The 18,580-nt window shown below is 46.5% G+C and overlaps 1 protein-coding gene across 1 annotated transcript in view; it reads right to left on the bottom strand.

Annotated features, from left to right (window-relative positions):
• PLCE1 (phospholipase C epsilon 1) overlaps window positions 1-18,580 on the bottom strand; it is a 333,692-nt gene that overhangs the window by 176,265 nt on the left and 138,847 nt on the right. The window contains exon 3 of the mRNA XM_004701341.2: window positions 4,869-5,154. Within this exon, the coding sequence (XP_004701398.1) occupies window positions 4,869-5,154 (286 nt within the window). The remainder of the gene's footprint in view (window positions 1-4,868; window positions 5,155-18,580) is intronic.

Here is an 18,580-nt window from a genome sequence, read left to right on the forward strand (position 1 = left end):
TAATGTCGGGGGCTTAAGTGGAGAGGAAATGTTTTGAGAATGATGAGGGCAATGAATGTACAAATGCGCTTTACACAATTGATGTATGCATGGAAGATGGTCAGAGTTGTATGAGCCCCTAATAAAATGATTTAAAAAAAAGAAAATGTATTAGACTCCTTTATCAGAAACATAATGTTCCCTAATTTCAACCGAGAATTTTAAACCTGCGAGGCACTGCCTGCTTCCATGTTAATGTTCCATTAACAGTCTATAGATGACTTATCACTGTAATAGAGCCATTCTGGGTGCACACCCCACACACAACACGCTCAACCTGGTTCAAAATGAATAGTAAAGTTTCCTGCTACATGTTCAAATATGGGTACCTCAGTTTTGTCTTGGTTATATGTATCTATTTAATTCTTTTATTTACAGGCATTACTTAGCAATCATTTAAGAAGGAAGAATGAGTTTGCTGCTTCTCAATTTGTCATTACAAATTGTTAAAATGTATAATAAGTACATATGAAAACACTCAGCTGAGTTATTTGAAAAATCTTCTTATCACTATTTGCCAAACTTTTGACCTCGGTGTTTTATATTGCTCTCAGTCATCCCAGTTTTTCCTCTCACTTATTACTTTGCCATGCTTTTGAAATTCTCAGAAAACACTGAAAAAAAGAAAATAGCACTGAGGAGAAAAAAAGGGAAAAGAAATAAAGAAAAGCTGCTGATGGAGTTAGGAAATTTCTGATTATTAAAGTCAGTGCCTCTTTTGACTGCTGTGCAGAGTCAGTTCTGAGAGTCTCAGCAAGGGGGGTGAGAAAGGACAAAGGGTGCAGGGAGTGGGAGGTAAACAGATCTCAAGTGGAACAGGGACAATGGACTCTTCTCTCAACTCAGAGACCCAGAGGGCAGCTGTGTCCTAAAACACAGCTCAGAGGCTGGGAAGGCCCAAAAAGAAAGATGAATGCTACTGGGGAACGGGACAGGACACAAAACCAAAATGTGTACGTACTGTTGGATGGAAAATGAAGGTTCTGTAACTTTCCTCAGTTAAAAAAGAGAAAACGAAAGAAGTCCCTTGGCTGCGTTGTGTTGGACTCTCGATATTTCTATTTTCAGATAGCACACCCTTGTGATCAATGATGTGCCTCTGCTGATGAGTGGCTCATATCAAAGTTTCCCAACAGTTGTCAAACTTTCAACTGGGTAGACGGACCACCCTTTGCCGTTCCGGAGGCAGAAAAGCCAGAATGCTGTGTGCCGCTTGTTGGCCATCCTTCTGGACGCTCATGGAGATATGTAAGCCTGGAGTTACTACTTCTTAACTTGTGAATGCCCTGTGAAGATGAACACCGGGCCGGTCATTTTCTCTTCCTAGTCTCACTTAGGAGCCCTGCTGGTATAGTGGTCATGAGTTGGGCTGCTAACTTTAAAGCTAACAGTTCGAAACCACCAGCTGCTCCACCCCTACGCCACCAGAGCTCCTTGGTAAAGAGTTTCAGTCTCAGAAACCCTCAGGGGCCTGCCTTCCTTGTCACTAGGAGTTGGAGTTGACTAGCTGGCAGGTGAGATTGATTTTGGTTTTAATTGTCACTTCTTGCAGGCAGTTTCAAGCCCAACTTGTTTCCAGAGCCATTTCCAGAAGACAAGTGGGGTTGGGCCCACTGGAGGCCAGGTGAAAACCTGGTAGACGTCCCATCTCTTTTCCACACCCTCCGTTCTTTATTCTCTCTTAACAACCCTGAGACCAGCGACCTGCAAAAGAGCCCCTCCTCCTTTTAGTCGATTCCCAATTCCATTCAATCCACTTCAAACACCCTCCCCCCCAGGGACAGACCATTCTCCTTGATCCCCTCTTCTCTCTTTCTTGAAGGGGCGAAAAGGGAAGACGGGACACTGTGCTGCCTCCTCTTCTCCCTTTCCTCCCTATTTTCAGTCTCTCATTCAAAAAGAAGAAAAGAAAGAGAAAGAAAATGCTACTGGGCCCGTTTTCTCATTCTTTAATATGAGTTTCGAAGTGAAATTAACTACAGAGTTGTCAACATCTAAAACCTCTGCGATGGTAAAAAGTTCTTTTTGAAGTCTCCATTTAACTCTGTGCTCAGATGTAATTAGAATGATTCCCATCCTCAATTACAAGGCAATTTTCGAAGAAATGCCTTTCGTTCTCTTTCGTATTGCTCTTTGGGTTGATTCTCAGCATCCAATCGTAATAGTTTTGTTTTTCTGTAGTCCACAGGAAATATACAGATTCAACTGTATTATGAATTAAAGACGTTTCTGAGGACAAGAATCACAACTCATATTTCGGCTCTGGGAAATATTAACTGGTTAATATTTCATTATCACCATTTCCAAGTTCCATACAACTCCTGAGAACCGAACCTCTGGAACAGAACTCATTTCTAAGCTGAGGACCTAATGTCTACTAGATGCTCCCCGTAGACTCTGATCAGCACCGCACAACGGAGGTGGTGACCCAGCTTTATGCTCTAGGAGACACATGCTCCCAAGACCATCCAATCACAGCAACAGGCAGGGCCTCCAGGCCCCTTGGCAGGGGACATGGTCAATCGAGCTCAAAACCAATCGGTTTATGAGGCAGAGAGTTCTCAGGGACCTCGGAGGCCCAGCTGGGTATTCAAATGCATTTTCTTCTCCTGACACATCTTGAAGCAAGCGCTCCACTGTGATGCACACAAGATTTGAAAACACCACGGAAGCGACTGCAAAGTTGATAAAAAGGTTTCAAGAGCGCAAGTCCCTCCTCCTCCAGACTGCGAACACAGATAATCACTTCCCCATTGCCCGGCACTTACATCTCCGCAGCCTCTTGCTATTCTTTTACTTGCTACCTACAACTCTGGCTTCTTCATTAAGATCAGCAACACTTTAAAGGCAAGTGAATGGGCTTAAACTTCAATAGGTTCTCCCAGAACACCTTTACACTAGGGGGCAGAGTAGGTACCTGGTAAACACAGGTTGATTAGCTCACAAGAGGAGGCCCTGGTATTTTGCCCTCACAAGACGAAGCACCGAGGTCGTGCCAATTCCAATGTCAAACGAGGAGGGTGCCTTGGCAGGTACGTGGAGTCACATCAGAGTGAAGAAGCTGCCCCATAGAGGGAAGAGTCGTTACCACCTAGAAACCATCATCTCTGTGAAACCAGGAATCCTGCGTGTTTTGTTCACTACCAGCAATAGCACATGCTGACCCACTAAAACTGCACTGCTGTTCAATAGATTCCAACTCAGAGAAACCTGTAGGACAGAGTAGAATTGTTATATAGGGTTTTCTATATTGTAAATCCTTATGGAACACACAACCTCATCTGTCTTCCATGGAGCAACTGGTGGGTTTGAACTGTTCAGTTCATGGATAGGAGTCCAATGCTTAGCCTATAGCATCACGTAGTAGGGCCTAAAAGACCATACGTTGAATGAACGGAAAGCATATGAAGCCAGGTTTGTTCTCAGGATTGTTGCTGTGGGTAGCCGTCCTTGGGCCAGTCCCTGACTCATGCCCACCCTAGGCAGGGTGGAAGAAAACTACCCAGACCAGCTGTGGACTGGGACTCGACCTGCAACCCATAGGGTTGTCAATGGCTGATATTCACACGCAGATTGCCAAGCCTGTCTTCCTAGTCTGCTTAAGCCTGGAAGTTCACTGACACCTCGGCAGCACCATAAACTCACTGCCACCAAGTTCATTCCGACTCACAGTGACCCTCTAGGATAGCGTAGAACTGCCCCTGTATGTTTGCAAGGCTGTAAATCTTTAGGGGAGCAGAAAGCCTCAACTTTCTCCCTATGAGGGGTTGGTGTGTTTGAACTGGCAACCTTGAGGCTAGCAACTCAACCTGTAACCCACTCTGCCACCAGGGTTCCTTGTTCAGCATCCTGGCAACACGTTATCTGCCACAGACAGATGGGTAATAGCTGTGTGGGAGGGGCACTGGCTGGGAATAAAACCCCGGTCCTTCCCATGATTCTTCCGGATGAATGCAGCTACACTTCTGATTCCCCCGGGCATCATTTATAATCAAGGAGGAAGGTGACCACCATGGCACGCAGGGTATATGCACAGAGGGGCTGGTTTCATCTCAGGCCTCAGGGAGGACGGTCTCTGGCCCACGAGCCCCAGATCGCTGGAGGGGCATGAGCTCCTGTGCCTGAGAGAAATGACCGGATGTCAGAGCAGGCTCTTGGCAGCCTCTGGGCAGTGAAATGCTGCTCTGCGTGGTCCCCATCTGGCTGGCAGCTTCCTGCCAGGGCAGGCGGCCAAGCAGGTTGTGACAGCTGTCAGGGCATAAGTCCCCAAGGTTCTCTAGTGCATTGCCATTTCTGACCTGCCTGTCTGCGACTCGTGGGAAGTTTTTCCATCGGCTTTCTTTATTCATGAAATGCCTGGCTCTCTCGTCCTTCTAAGATGGTCTTTGGATTTTCTGGTCAATATGCTGAACCTATGGATTCTGGTCTTTGGGGGATGAAGGAGAACTGTAAGTCCACTGTTTGCAATCACTGCTGGTGTTCACTGTGACCACATGATTATACTTGCTTACAAGCATCTCATCCACAGCGAAAGGACTCCTTTCGTGGGTTATCACTAGACGGAATGACCTTCCTTAATTAAAAAATGGTGTCTTAACCATTTACGGCTTTCCAAAATGAAACTTCAAAATCTTAATATTTCATATTTGCAATGTCTCTACTTTAGAGGATTTTGATCCAGGACCAACTGCCCTCTTCCTAAAGCAACGACCTTAACTGAAGTTTGCTGATAAGTGAACTCCAGCTTCCATCAGGAGGCACATACTTACATCCGTATGCCATTCTACCACTCAAAGGCGAAAAGTTGAAAGTGAAATTTCAGACATTACCTTTCAGCATTATTCGTCCAGTGGATCCTCCAAAAGTACTGAGCAGGCTGCTTCTTGCTCCTAAAGAGGTGGTGGCTTCTAGGAGGGACCCGGTGATGTACTGAGAGATGGAGGTCCTTTGGAGGGTGGCACGGAACTCACAGGAGGGGCCCTGGACACATCGCTTTAAGCATGGACCAATGTGAATCCTTCCATGGGCCGTCTCAGATGCTGGGAGCTTTCCGAAGAGATGGAGGCAAGATCCAACGGTATCTTGTGTTTCTTCTCTTCTCACTGCATGGTAGATCTGTGAATAGCACAAAGACACAGGAAGTACTCATCTCGTTTCTTAGAAAAGCAAATCACGCTGTTGACAAAATGCCAAGATGACTTATTAAGAAAGAAGGCTCAGTGGCTCTGGCACAAATACTCTTGAATTCTGGGCTCATGAATTAACCTGAACATTCTGCAGACACCATTTATTTGGGAAAGTTATGTGTGTTATGAAATAGGCCATTCAAACAATGTGGCTTTCAAACACAGCACTTACGAGTTGTACCAACCCAAAGTATGTTCAGCTCAAATGTCCTCTCCTCCCCAGCAGCAAAGTTCCTCTGGCCGGGACAAGGGTGAACCTTTCAGCTTTGTCCATCTGGACTCACCGATAGACTGAGCACCCCCTGCCTGTCTGCCTCTCAGGGACGCTCCAGCCTGACAGTCATACCTTGTTTCTCCATGCTCAAAGTGAAGTGGATGGAAGGTCACAGAGAAGGAGAGCTCCTTTTTTTCTTCTTAAACAGTTGTTTTGTTTTATTTTATTTGCCTTTTTTTTGAGATCATTTTATCGGGGGCTCTTACAACTCTTGTTACAATCCATACATCACCTGTATCCGGCATATTTGTACACAGGTGGCCATCGTTCTTTTCTAGACATTTACTTTCTATTGAGCCCTTGGGATCAGCTCCTCTTTTCTTTCCCTATCCCCCACCCTCATGGCCCCTTGATTGTTATTATTTTCGTATCTCACACGGATGGCTGCCTCCCTTCCCCTCTGGTTTCTGTTTCTTCTTTTTTCTTTTGTGGCCATAAACCTGCACTCCATCACCTGGGATCAAAGTCTTTCAACTCTCTTTAGCTCCTCTTCCTCCTCCTTGATCATCCACATCCAGTGAACTGACAAATCCTGCCCCCTCTGTCCCTGTCTCGCTCACTATCCACCTAGCTTCTCCTTTTCCCACCTGAATTCACGAGTGCTCTCAAGCTGACCTGTCAGGATAGGCTCCCAACTAGTCAAACGCAATTGTTCATCACACCCTTCCTGCAAGGAGCTTGTTGAAAAATCAGAGGCACTGGCCTGAGGAAGTACACTCCTGGTGTTGCAGAATCTCTCAACCTAATTTGGAAAGTAAGGCCGGACCATTGGGAAACGAGACACTTCTGGGTCGTACATAAACAACCTAACATTGGGTAGGTCATTTTAGCTTTCTGATAGTGACACAAAAGTCTATTCTACTGTGGAGTTTCTGACATGCCACTAGGAGCCCCTGACCTTAGTTGACTTGTTATTCATTCAACAATAAAAAAAATAATACAAATAGTTCTCAAGTGTTTATAGTGAACCCTCATTTATCGCGGTTAATCAGTTCTAGACCCTACCGTGATAAATGAAATTCCGCGAAGTAGGATTCCTTATTTGTAAATCAAATATTTTCATAGTTAGAGCATAGAGGACATGAAAAAACACCCTTTAGTCACCATTACACTCGTATTACCCAATTTATTAAATGAAAAAGGGAAAATACAGTAAAACATTTTGGACGTTACAATTATCATTTATTATTTATTATATTATTTATGGCATCAAGCGTGTACAGTATTAGCCAATCAGTGGCAGTAATGACAGAGCATGCGCTGTTACGCAAAAACCGTGATAGAGTGAAGCCGCGGAAGTCGAAGCGCGAAGTGGCGAGGGTTCACTGTATACAGATTATGGTATCGTGCCTGGATCTTCTCATTTAGTAAAGGAGCGACACAGAAGCAGAAATCTTACTCTAGAGTGGAAATAGAGGCCACTCCTCTGGTGACCACCAATGAGCAACGGGATGAGACCACTTTCCCAGACTCTCTAGGGCCTGATACTGCTGCATCCTCCAAATCTCACCAGGCAGGCGGGCACTTAAGACCACCTCCGGTGAACCACGAAAGGTTATTATGAGATCAGAACCCACCAGCTATGCAAACTTCACAAACCTTAATAGATGTATAGTCAGCCTTCATCTACTGACATACACTTGTACTTGATGGAGGTGCACTGGAGGCCTGATGGGTTGCTAACCACAAGGTGATGGTTCAAACTCATCAGCCGCACCTTAGGAGAAAGAGGCCATCTGCTCACATAAAGATGTACAGTCTGGGAAACACTGGATAGGATCACTCAGAGTCAAAAATCAAGGCAATGGCAGAGGAGTACATGGGTCACAAATGGCAGGCCAAGAGCCAGATTCAACCGCATCATTGGGGGGTAGGAAGGTGGAACTGATCACAAGGATCTACATATAACCTCTTCCCTGGGGGGTAGACAACAAAAAAGTGGGTGAAGGGAGACATTGGATAGTGTGAAATATGACAAAATAATAATAATTTATAAATTATCAAGGGTTCATGAGGGAGGGGGCAGGGGGGAGGGAGGGGGAAAATGAGGAGCTGACACCAAGGGCTCAAGTAGAAAGCAAATGTTTTGAGAATGATGATGGCAACCAATGTACAAATGTGCTTGACACAATGGATAGATGGATGGATTGTGATAAGAGTTGGGTGAGCCCCCAATAAATTGATTAAGACAAAACAAACAATAAAAAAACCCCACAAAAAACAGGAAAGTTTACACCATTTCTAGGGTAGGAAAAAAGGAGCAACCTGATACCACTTAGCATTCCATGTGGTGTCCAATGAGATAAAGTATGATGAGTTCACCAGCTGGTACCAATTGTCACCAGTGTCCACTGGTCACCTCGGGCTAATATTGGGTCATCGTCTGCATATGTGTTGGTGACTCTTGCCTTGGTAGGACAGGTAAGCAGAGAGAGGCAGCAAGCATGTCCTGAGATCCGGTTTGTGCTCGGGGTCCTTGTCCATGTGCTGGTTGCTGGGACTGCAGAGAGAAAAGGTGGAGCTCTCTGCTCTTACAGGGTGTTGCTTGCCATCTCTAAGAAACTACTGATGAACACAGACGTGTCTGTGGATGTCAGCTCGTCAGCCACTATTGCCTGGGCAATCTGAAGCTGCGAACTGCCATTGTCATTGTCCACCCCCTGCCACAAAGAGCCAGATGGAGAACCATAAGTTTAAGCCAACATCTGCACGAGCACATCCGTGTCATACCAATATTGGATGAACTGAGTTCAAGGTGTGGAAATGTGCAGGAAGTGATGGTAGATATAGCAATGCCAAAGAACAATTAAGAAATCACTTGTCATCTCTTACTACATCATTCACTTATAAAAAGAAGTCATGAAAAATCCCACCTAGAGAAGAGTAGGCAGGAGCCCTGGTGGTGGTGGTGACACTGCTAACTGATAGGTCAGCAGTTCAAAACCACCACCAGCCGCTCTTGTAGCTCCTCTGCTTCCCAAATGTACAACCAGAGACAAGTTGCTTTGCTGGGCTGTGCCTGAGTTTCCTTTTCTTCAAAATGGGGCTGCACTACAGCCTGCTGTGTAAGGCCGTGCTCAGAACGACCGCTTTGACAAATGCACAACAATCAGAACGGCACCTGGCACTTAGCAAACACTCAACCAAGATCAATTGTTAGGATGATGGTTGGGGCAGACTGCAAAAATGAATGTAACATCTTCCTTCACGACCTCTAGGCTAGCGTTATGATTTGCTTCGACCAGTAAGAGTTTAGGACAGGTGAGGAGAGCGGAGTCTTGCAAAGTCTGCATGCCCCGGAAGTGTCCTCTCTTGCAGCTGTTGAAAATGCAACCACAGCCACCTGAAGAGGCCCATGCGAGTTCGTGCAGCCCCGTCACTGCTGTTACCCTGGCTGTCAGCTTGGCAACAGTTGGTGCATAGTACACAATCCAGGCCATCCTAGACCATCCAATTGCTGGTCTGACCCATCAAGTGACCCAGACCCGTGAGAGAGCCAGCATATTCAACTGACCCTAACTAAGAATCACCCACCCAACTCTCAGCATCATGCCCTCACGAAGTGATGGTTGGGAGAACCCCTCCAGCTTTCTGTCACACATTTAACAGACAGCACAATGGTGTATTGAGCAGGATCATAAATATTTCACATGTGTGAGGTTCGACTCCACAGGAATCCTAGAAGTTGATTTAATTTTTGCAATAATTAGAGAAATACAATCAGGGTTACATGAGTGGTCAGAGACTGAACCAGGATTCAAGGCCAGGTCTGCCCAACTCTGTAGCGCAGCACGTATGGTGCACGGCACCATACAGGGCGCCCCCTAACGCCCAGACAGTGGGACTGCGATCAAGAGGCTCGCATGATGTTTGCAAGGCTGCTGCTGCTGTTGTTTCATCCAGACTCATGCCTTTCATGGTCACCCGACATACTTATGAAATACTCAAGTTATGACTAAGGAATGACTCGACGTGCTTCCTTTATATGGAGATTTACAGCTTCCAATTACAAAAGGAAATAAAAGACCTAAACTTTATCTCACTTGAGTAATGTAGTAATACAAGGTGCTGAAAACTAGACCTACACTACTGATCTCTATGGGGGAAAAAAGTTTGAGATAAAATGGAAGGTCGCAACGTGGCATCCAAGCCACGAAACAGCAATGTGCCCAATCATTCATTCACAACGGGGTTTTGTGAGTACAGATGTATGCCCACTCCCAGGGACCAGAGATGCAACAAGGTGAGAACGAAGAGTTTCATTTCACAGGAGGAGGTAAGCAATAAACAGGTGCTGTTGTTGTTGTTAGAGCTGTTGGAGCCTTGGTGGCAGAGCGGTTACACATTAGGCTGCTAACAATAAGGTCCGCGGTTTGAAACCACCAGCCTCTCCGAGGGAGAAAGATGGGGTTTGGTACCCCCATAAAGGGCAGTTCTACCTGTCCTATAGGGTCACTGTGAGTCAGGATCAAAGCGAGGGCAGTGAGGTTGGTTTCCTTTGCTGTTGCTATGTGCTGCCAGTCAGTTCCGACTCATAATTGCAACAGAGGAAGCACTCCCAGGTCCTGCCCCGCCCTCACAATTGTGATGTTGGAGCCCCCGTGTCAATCCGTCTTGTTGAGGGTCTTCCTCCTTTGTTGCTGCCCCTGCACTTTACCAAACATAATATCCTTTCCTACGGACTGGTCTCTCCTGACATGTCCAAAGTACATGAGATGGAAAACAAACAAACCGACAAACCTATGGAGTGTTATATAGGAAAAATGGAACTAAAAGACAATGGAATTTTTCTACTGACTCTTTGAAGCTTCCTCATATAAAAAACAAAACCAGACTCACTGCCACCAAGTCAATGCCAACTCATAGCGACCACATAGGGCCAGGCAGAACTACCCCTGTATGTTTCCGAGACTGTCTATGGGAGTAGAAAGTCCCGTCTTTCTCCCTTGGAGCGGCTGGTGGTTTTGAACTGCTGACCTTATGAATTGCAGCCCAATGCGTAACTCCTATGCTACCAGGGCTTCTCTGGCTCCTCATGGAGTCAAGATATATTTTATAAGTAGACTCTTCATGTCTTGCGGAAGTCTTCGGGGGTAAGGAAAGGAAAGGAGTCGAGAAGATCAAGACTTTGGTCAGCGTTTCGTCCTTTCTCCATGGTAGTGGCTGGTGGGTTTGAGCTGCCAACATTGCAGTTAACATCCCAATCAATGGCTAACCCCAGTGCCGACCAGAGCTCCCTAGCTATGGCAGATGGAGGGCTTCAACCATTAACCTTCATTATGACTATTAGTTCAGCATCATTATTCCCTAAAACTGTAGGTAGGTAGGTTCTGCTAGTCCCCTCCCTCCTATTAGTTTTCTCCTCGACTATAGCTTTCATTTCTCACAACAGCTTACACATCTTCTCTTAGTACCTTTACCCTCTCCAGAACATGGCTATTGTTATGTGACCTGGACTAGAAACACAATCACATGTAGTTGTACAGCTATAGTTGTGCTATGAGTTAATAGGCTGGGTGAACAGATAGGAGCCTCTCTTATGGAACAAAGCGTAAGAGCTTAGCTTTGTGCTTGGTTTGGAAACCCCTCTACTGGTCTCATGGGCCCCTTTCCTAATTTCTGGAATCTAGAACCAGTGTTCTGGCAAGATGAAGCTGCTGGAAGTTTGAGTTCTGATGGCTGCTCGTGTGTATACAAAACGCAATGACATAAGAACGACCATATTTCCGGAGGCGTCAACAGAAATCGTGAGGCCAATGGAGGGGATGGTAGCGGAGGCAGCCTGAGGACCAGAGTGGCAGGCATGAGGAGGAGGATTTAGGTAGCAGCCCACATTTGCTCTATCCCACATTCCATTCAAATGCCTGTGTGGAGAATTCCATTCTACTGAGAGGATACAGCCCATGCACAAGACCCCGGAGCAAGAAGGGCTCCAGAGAGCCAAAAATAAAGGCTTTGCAAAGACCAGGCCAATTGACCAGAGCTGTGCCACCAGTTTCGGCAGGAAGGAAGCCAAGACCTATGAGACACACTGTAAGAGGGGGGGTCCCAGACAATGTAAGAATTGGGGGATTTGACAATGGCGAAGGCCTTTGCACGTGTATTCCAAACCCCCATTGTATCCATTCATTCAAAACTTCCTCCATATGGCTTTCCCAGAGTTCCAGCTCCAGAAACAATCATCCTTTACCTACAAGCCTCCTTGGTGGCACCTTCTGTAGATACGGAGGTAAGTATTTCCTCCCCACTTCCCAGCTGTGAGTGTCCATGGGACAAAGACCGTGGTTTATGCAATGTTTTGCCCTCACCACAAAGCAAGCAGCTTGACACCCAGCAGCCCATGGAGAAAGGAGTCAAATAATGGAAGCCTAGGGGGTGGGGGGGTGTCCTTAAAGTGTGGTCCCCAGAGCCAGCAGATGCACCAGGGGATTTGTTAGAAAGGGACATTCCTGGCCCCCAGTGACCCCATGTGCGTCACGGTAGCACTGTAATCCTCAGATTCCATGGCTTTTTCAGAAGCGTTTCTCCAGGCCTTGCGTCTGAGCCACTCTGAGTGGGGTAGAGCTTATAATCTTTTGGTTAGGAGCTGAGCATAAAAACCATTTATAACGTCCAGGAACTCCTGGATCCCACCCTCCAAAACAACAACAACAACAACAACAATCCACTTCCGTAACAACCAGAACAGAGCAGGATTCCAGGGCTGTAAATCTTTATGGAGATCGACTGCTTCATTTTCTACTCGTAGACCAGCTAGTGGATTTGAACCACTAACCTTTGGTTAGCAGCCCAGTACTTAGCTGGCCCCATGCTAGATTTACTACTACATGAATAACTCTGGGACTGGGACCGGGGCCCAGCAATTGGGGTCGTAATAAGCCCTCCAGGTGATATGAATGACTGCTCCAGTGAGAAACACTGCCCTGGAGAGCCTATTAGCTCTCACCACCATCCTATCCATCCCACAAGCCTCTATGTGCATGTCGTCATCCTGCCAACTCCCGAGAGTGAGGGCGAGGTCCTATTCATCTCTACATGTCAGGGTCCAGCACAGGACACAACCCAGCAATGAATGAACTGAACGAAGGGCACTTTCAAAGAAATTCCCTCTAGCTGTTAATGTAACAGGCTTTTCTATAAATGATACCTTCAGCTTAATGTTTCTGCAGATGGATCATATCTGAGATATGAATCCTAATGGGAATGACCACATGGGTGACTCATATCACAGTGAGAAAACCTGGCCACCGAAGCCTCTTGAACGGGGTGGGGGATCAGGATATATGGATTATGATGTCAGGCTTGTGATGTCAGGCCATGAATTAGGCCAACAGAAAGGATTTATTGGCCTGAACTTCCAGGCTCCCTACAGTTTTAAGGAGCAATGGGTCAATTAATGAATCACATGGGAACAAAGCCCTGCAAACCCCACACAAACGTTCACAAATCCCTGAGTCGGAGCTGTTGGCGCAGAGGCTCAAGGGCAATGCTCTCACTCTGCTGTACACGTGCGAAGCTGGGAGGAACAGAATGTTCCTGAAGTCTTACAGCTCCAGGCTGCGTGTGTCCACAACTAAAGCTCATTTACCTACTTCCTGTGCCCAGCTTCTCCCTGGACGATGCCCACATTCCTGCTCAGGCTGTGCGGGCTCTCTAACCTCCTTCCTGGCTCAACTGGAAAGGGTCTGAAGGAAGCAATGTCGCAATATGTCGTCATCATTCAGCGTGGCTCCTTCCCACCTAGGTCCTCCTGTCTGGCCCGACACTGCATCAACCTTCTCCTCTTCACCTTCCCTCTCTTCTGTCCATAGCCTGAGACTTATCCTCTAGGATGCATTTTTTTTTCCTGTCAGGCAGAGAAGGGGTAACAGTGAGAGGCTCGAGAGTGGAGTAGAAAGATCACGAGACTGATCGGGATTGGAATCCTAGGGCCATCCTATAGTAGAGGTGGGAAAGTAGCTTTGTTTCTTTAATGGAGATGATCACACTGCCTGGCACACAGGTGGTCCACAGAGGGTTACTGAGACAAGACAGCTATGAGACCTTTGTCTCCAGCTTCTGAGTTCCCACGTGGTCATAAGGACATTAATCTTCAGAGCTTCAAGGCCAAGCGGGTTTGCCTTCAGGGCCTCCAAGATGCTGAAAAGGCAGGAATGTCTCCTCTAGGCTCTAGAGTAAGTCTACTTCTGTTCTTCTACTCTTCTCTGGTTGGCCAGGCCTTGACCTTCATTGCCGGGCATGGAGACAGACAAAACATCCTTCCAGTCTCCTGCATGAAAACTCACGAGCAGCTGTCTGTCCGGATCCTCAGGTCCACAGCTCTTCAAACTGTGAATTCAACTTTGACCCACAGAGCCCACTATGGTATAAATGCAAAAATCTGAGCACTGCATTTGCCACAGATCAGGCATTTAAGAAACAGCAGCATATTAACTGTGAGAGTTAAATTTTGTGTCAACTTGGCGGGGCTAGGATTCTCAGTGGTTGGGCAGTTGAGGCACAACCCATTTTTAGATAATGTTGACAAGTCCAAGCAAGTGTGGGAAGATCAGGGTGGCGTGAAACCCTTAACTCAGGTCATAGACCTGGTAAAGTTTTCTTAGGGGTGTGGGCTACTTCATATATGTACGTAGACACTGTGAAGAACTTCATCATTTTTTGCTGGTCTGTCTGGCTCATGGATCTGTGGTTCTTGGGACTTGAGTTTACAGCCCGCCGTATTGCCTGCCAATCCTAGGTGCCCTCAAAGCCCACCATAACTTGCTGACACGGGATTCATCCATCTCACTTACCATGGCAGGCCTTCCTGCCTCATCATCCTGATGCTTCGTTCTCCAACTTCTTGGTCCCCACAGTTTCTTTATCATTAAGATTTCTTATCCTCCACCCTCCCTTTCAGACCTCATTCCTGCTTTCTTGGGAATCTCATGCCTGTTACCCCGTGTCCTGTCCTGAACTGTCGACCTCCCCTACTGTCTGTCTTTCTCTTTTCACTTTATTTCCATTGTCCCATCTCTCTTCTCTGCTCCTCATTTCTTTTCACTCGGGATCTTGATTTGGTGAGCTACAATTCTAGGGACAAAGGCAGAAGATTGGAATGAAGGGAATGTTGTCTCGTAGCGTTCATAAACAGAGGCCCTCTCTAATGATTAGGTTATCATTATTAAATGAGTGTTGTTCTTCTACTATAAAAATGCAATGAATGATTCAATTGTGTACAACTTTATTATCCTGTTGTTGAGAAAACGTATAGCAAAATACAAACCAATTCCACAGCTACGACACATAGGAGGGGGCTTCAAAATGTCCATATTACTTTTAAATTATATTTTTTCACCAATCTTTGTAAGCCCCTTCATACAATTTAGTCACACTGATTTACATTCTTTGCGTGTGAAACCATTCTCATCCTCCTTTTCAGAGTCATTCCTGCTCCATTAACTTAACTCACTTAACCTCAACCTAACTCACTGTCACTAAGGTTTCTACACAATGTTTCAAATACCTGTTATCGATTAGATCCCACTAGAGTTATCTATAGATAAACTCTCTGCCATTAAGTCAATTCTGACTGATAGCAACCCTGTATGACCTGACCTTGTGGCTTTCCAGGGCTGAAACTGGACAGAAGGAGAAAGCCCGTCTTTATCACAAGGAGCAGCTGTGATTTCAGATCGCTGGCTTTGTAGTTAGCAGCTCAATGTCTAACCACTCTGTCTCCAGGGCTCCTCCCAAACTGATGGTTCTTTTAACAAAATGATGGTCAAGACAGAGATCTTTTCATGGCTATTGCTTAGTTTTAAGAAAATTTAAGGGGGATATTTTTGGTTTCAAGTTTAAAGATTATCTCAGGGCAATAGCTTCTGGGGTTCATCTAGCCTCTGTGGCTCCAAAAAGCTCTGGAGTCCACGAAAATTACAAATTCTGTTCTGTTTTTCCTCCTTTTGATCAGGATTCTGTATGGATTCTTAGCAGAATAGCTGATAACGGTAGCTGGGCGCCACTCAGTTCTGATCTGCTGACAAAGGAGACCATTATTCATGGTGGTAAGCAGCTACACACTTCATTTCCTCCTCCTGTTTCTGACTCTCCCATCCCTCAGGTGCGTCAGGCACATAGAGACCAATTGTTGAGCCTTGGATGTCTGCAGGGAGTACGTTCTTGACGGTCTCTCCTCCAAGGTGACCCAAATGCAATGACCAGAGAGGACCTAGAGACGTTCTTCTCCTCAAGTTCCCAGGCGTCTGAGTCATTTAGTGCTGCTCTCATGGAAAACTTGCTGAGCAAGAGGGGGACTTGAAGACCCTGGATCGTAGCTTTCAGTACGGATGCCAACTCAGTGTAAAGAAGCGCAAAATCCTCACAGCATCCTGATAAATGGAGAAAAAGTTGAAGTTGTTTAGGATTTCCTCTTGCTTAGCTCCACAATCAATGCTCAAGGAAGCAGTTCTCAAGAGATCAAAAGGTCGGTTGCATTAGGTAAATCTCCTGCACAAGACTTCTTTAGAGTATTGAAAAGCAAGGATGTTACTTTGAGGAGTGAGGTGCGCCTGAGCCAAGCCGCGGTATTTTTTATTGCCTCATATGCAGGTGAAAGTGGGACACTGCATAAGGAAGACTGAAGAAGAACCGATGCATGTGAATGTGGTGCTGGAGAAGAACATTGAGAGTGCCGTGAACTGCTGAAAGGACAAACGCACCTGTCCCGGAAGAAGGATGGCCAGAGTGCTCCTTAAAGGCAAGGATGGCTAGACTTCACCTTAACTACTTTGGACATGTGATTAAGAAAGACCAGTCCCCGGAGAAGAACGTCATGCTTGGTTAAGGTGGAGGGCCAGAGGGGCGGGGGAGGCCTTGTAGGGGATGAATTAACACTGTGGCTGCAGCCATGGGCTCAAGGATAAGAACGATGGTGAGGATGCACAGGACCAGGCAGTGTTATGTTCTGTTGTGCCCAAGGCTGCTATGGGTGGGAACCGACTCGATAGCACCTAACAACAACAACTAGCAGAAAAACCACAGGTGGACATCTTCGTAACACAGATTTGTCATCCCACAGTTTAGGAGGGTAGAAGTTCAAATTTAGGTACCAGATTTAGAGGATGGCTTTTTCTCCCTCTGAGTTCTGGAAGAAGGTCCTTTCCTGCGTTCAGTGTCTGAGGACCTGGCATCTCTTGGAGATCTACATGTGTCCTAGCATCAGTCTGGCCCTAGATCGAGTAGGTTTCCAGCACAGGGTCCAAAGGACATCTTCAGCTCTCCATCCTTCTTTCTTGGTGCATCACTCTGCTACCTTCTCTATCCTTACAGCTCTTGTAAGAGAAAAGGTAACGCAAGGCACATCCCCAGGCAAGACCTTCGATTCAGACCAGGGTTGTGACCTGGTGTTGTTCCCATCTCAATCCCCTTACAACGGGTTGGCTGATCACATCATTACATAGCTACCAAATCATCACCGTCTAACTACCAAACCACTGAGAATTATGGCCAAGCCAAGTTGACACATATTTTTGTCTCAATTCAAATCCTTGAACAATTCGATCCATAAATAGGAATTCAGCTGATGAGCCAACACTGGGGCCTGCACCTGAAAACAGGACACAATGTAAGTCGACTGCTGGTTCTAATTGGCTCAAGGATGGCAGCACCCAGTTGAAAGCCCCGGGCCCACCAACTGGACTTGATAATTGCTTAGAACAAGCAGTGCAAGGGTAACTCCGGCATAACAACCGAGTCAGTGGGCAAACTTTCAGGCAGAGAAAATGGAAGAGACCACTGGTTTCTAGGAGCCCCCAGACTGGCCAGGACACATGGGGCCTGGGAGGAAAACTGTTGGGCCTTGAAGGGCAAGGACAGCAGGGACCCGGACAGGTGGAGGAGTTAATAGTAATAGATCTTAGGCATCGAGCATGGCTTAGTGAGGTAATCCAGGGCTTACATCTCCAAATCAAGGGCAGCCTCTTGTAGGGCCTATGTCAGTCTTTGACTGTGACAGAAACTGGAGACAAAATGAATAAAAGTTTATTTGTTTGTTGGCCTCAAGATAGTTACCAAGCTAGAGGGGGCACAGGGCACTAACTCATCCAAGGGGAGGGCACTGTTTATATCTCCACAGGGAAAGAGGGACCCGACTTCAAACCAGTGTTCCAAGATGTGAATGCAACATGCTGGCATGGAGTAGGGAACCAGTGGAGAAGTCTAAGGGGCCGGCCCCAATCCCAACTACTATGTGGACACCTGCCCCTCCCCCCAGAAGAATTTATTTCAAAAGAAGGCACTGAATCTGCAGCTCCGGGAGAGGGACATATCTGATCGGAGCACATGGGAGCAGATGAAGGGGGAAGAGGAGAGAGTGGAGCACATCCTGGGCCACCAGGCCTTGAGGACCATGTTCCCGATTAGAGCAGCCAGTCCACAGAGAGGACCACATGGCTGGACCCACTATGAGACATGATGCCCCTCACTGACCCATGGCTCTGCGGGGGACAACACTGGAGACACAGTGTGGGAATTGCTCCCGATCTGATGCTGCCACACAGAGGCAATACACTAAGGGGGTGCCACAGAACAGCAAGGGAACGGAGCAGTGAGGTCCCCAGAGAATGTTGAAGGTAGACTTTGGGGCCAAACATGGTACCCCAACAAATTGGACTGGAAAACACTCCTAAAGACCAACAAACAGTCCTTGAACTAACTACAAGCTTTTCTTTCTTGTTTTATTTTTTGTCATTGGCTTGTTGTTGTTTTGTTGTATATTGTTGCTTGGTTTTGCTCTGTCTTGTTTTTGTGCATGTTATTATCTCTGCAGGTCTGTCTAAATAAGATAGGCTAGATAAACAATCTGGAGGAGAAAACAACGGGACCGACAGTTCTGGGGGGACATGGGAGAGGGGGAGGTGGGAGAAATGGTATTGGTGTTAACAAACCCAGGGACAAGGGAACAACAAGTGATCCAAATTGGTGGTGAGGACAGTGTAGGAGGCATGGTAGGGCATGATCAAGGGTAATGTAACCAAGAGGAATTACTGAAACCCAAATGAAGACTGAGCATGACAGTGGGACAAGAGGAAAGTCAAAGGAA

Source organism: Echinops telfairi, unplaced genomic scaffold (genome assembly GCF_000313985.2).
Source record: "Echinops telfairi isolate 266 unplaced genomic scaffold, ASM31398v2 ScPeMD7_70;HRSCAF=299, whole genome shotgun sequence".
NCBI lineage: Eukaryota > Metazoa > Chordata > Mammalia > Afrosoricida > Tenrecidae > Echinops > Echinops telfairi.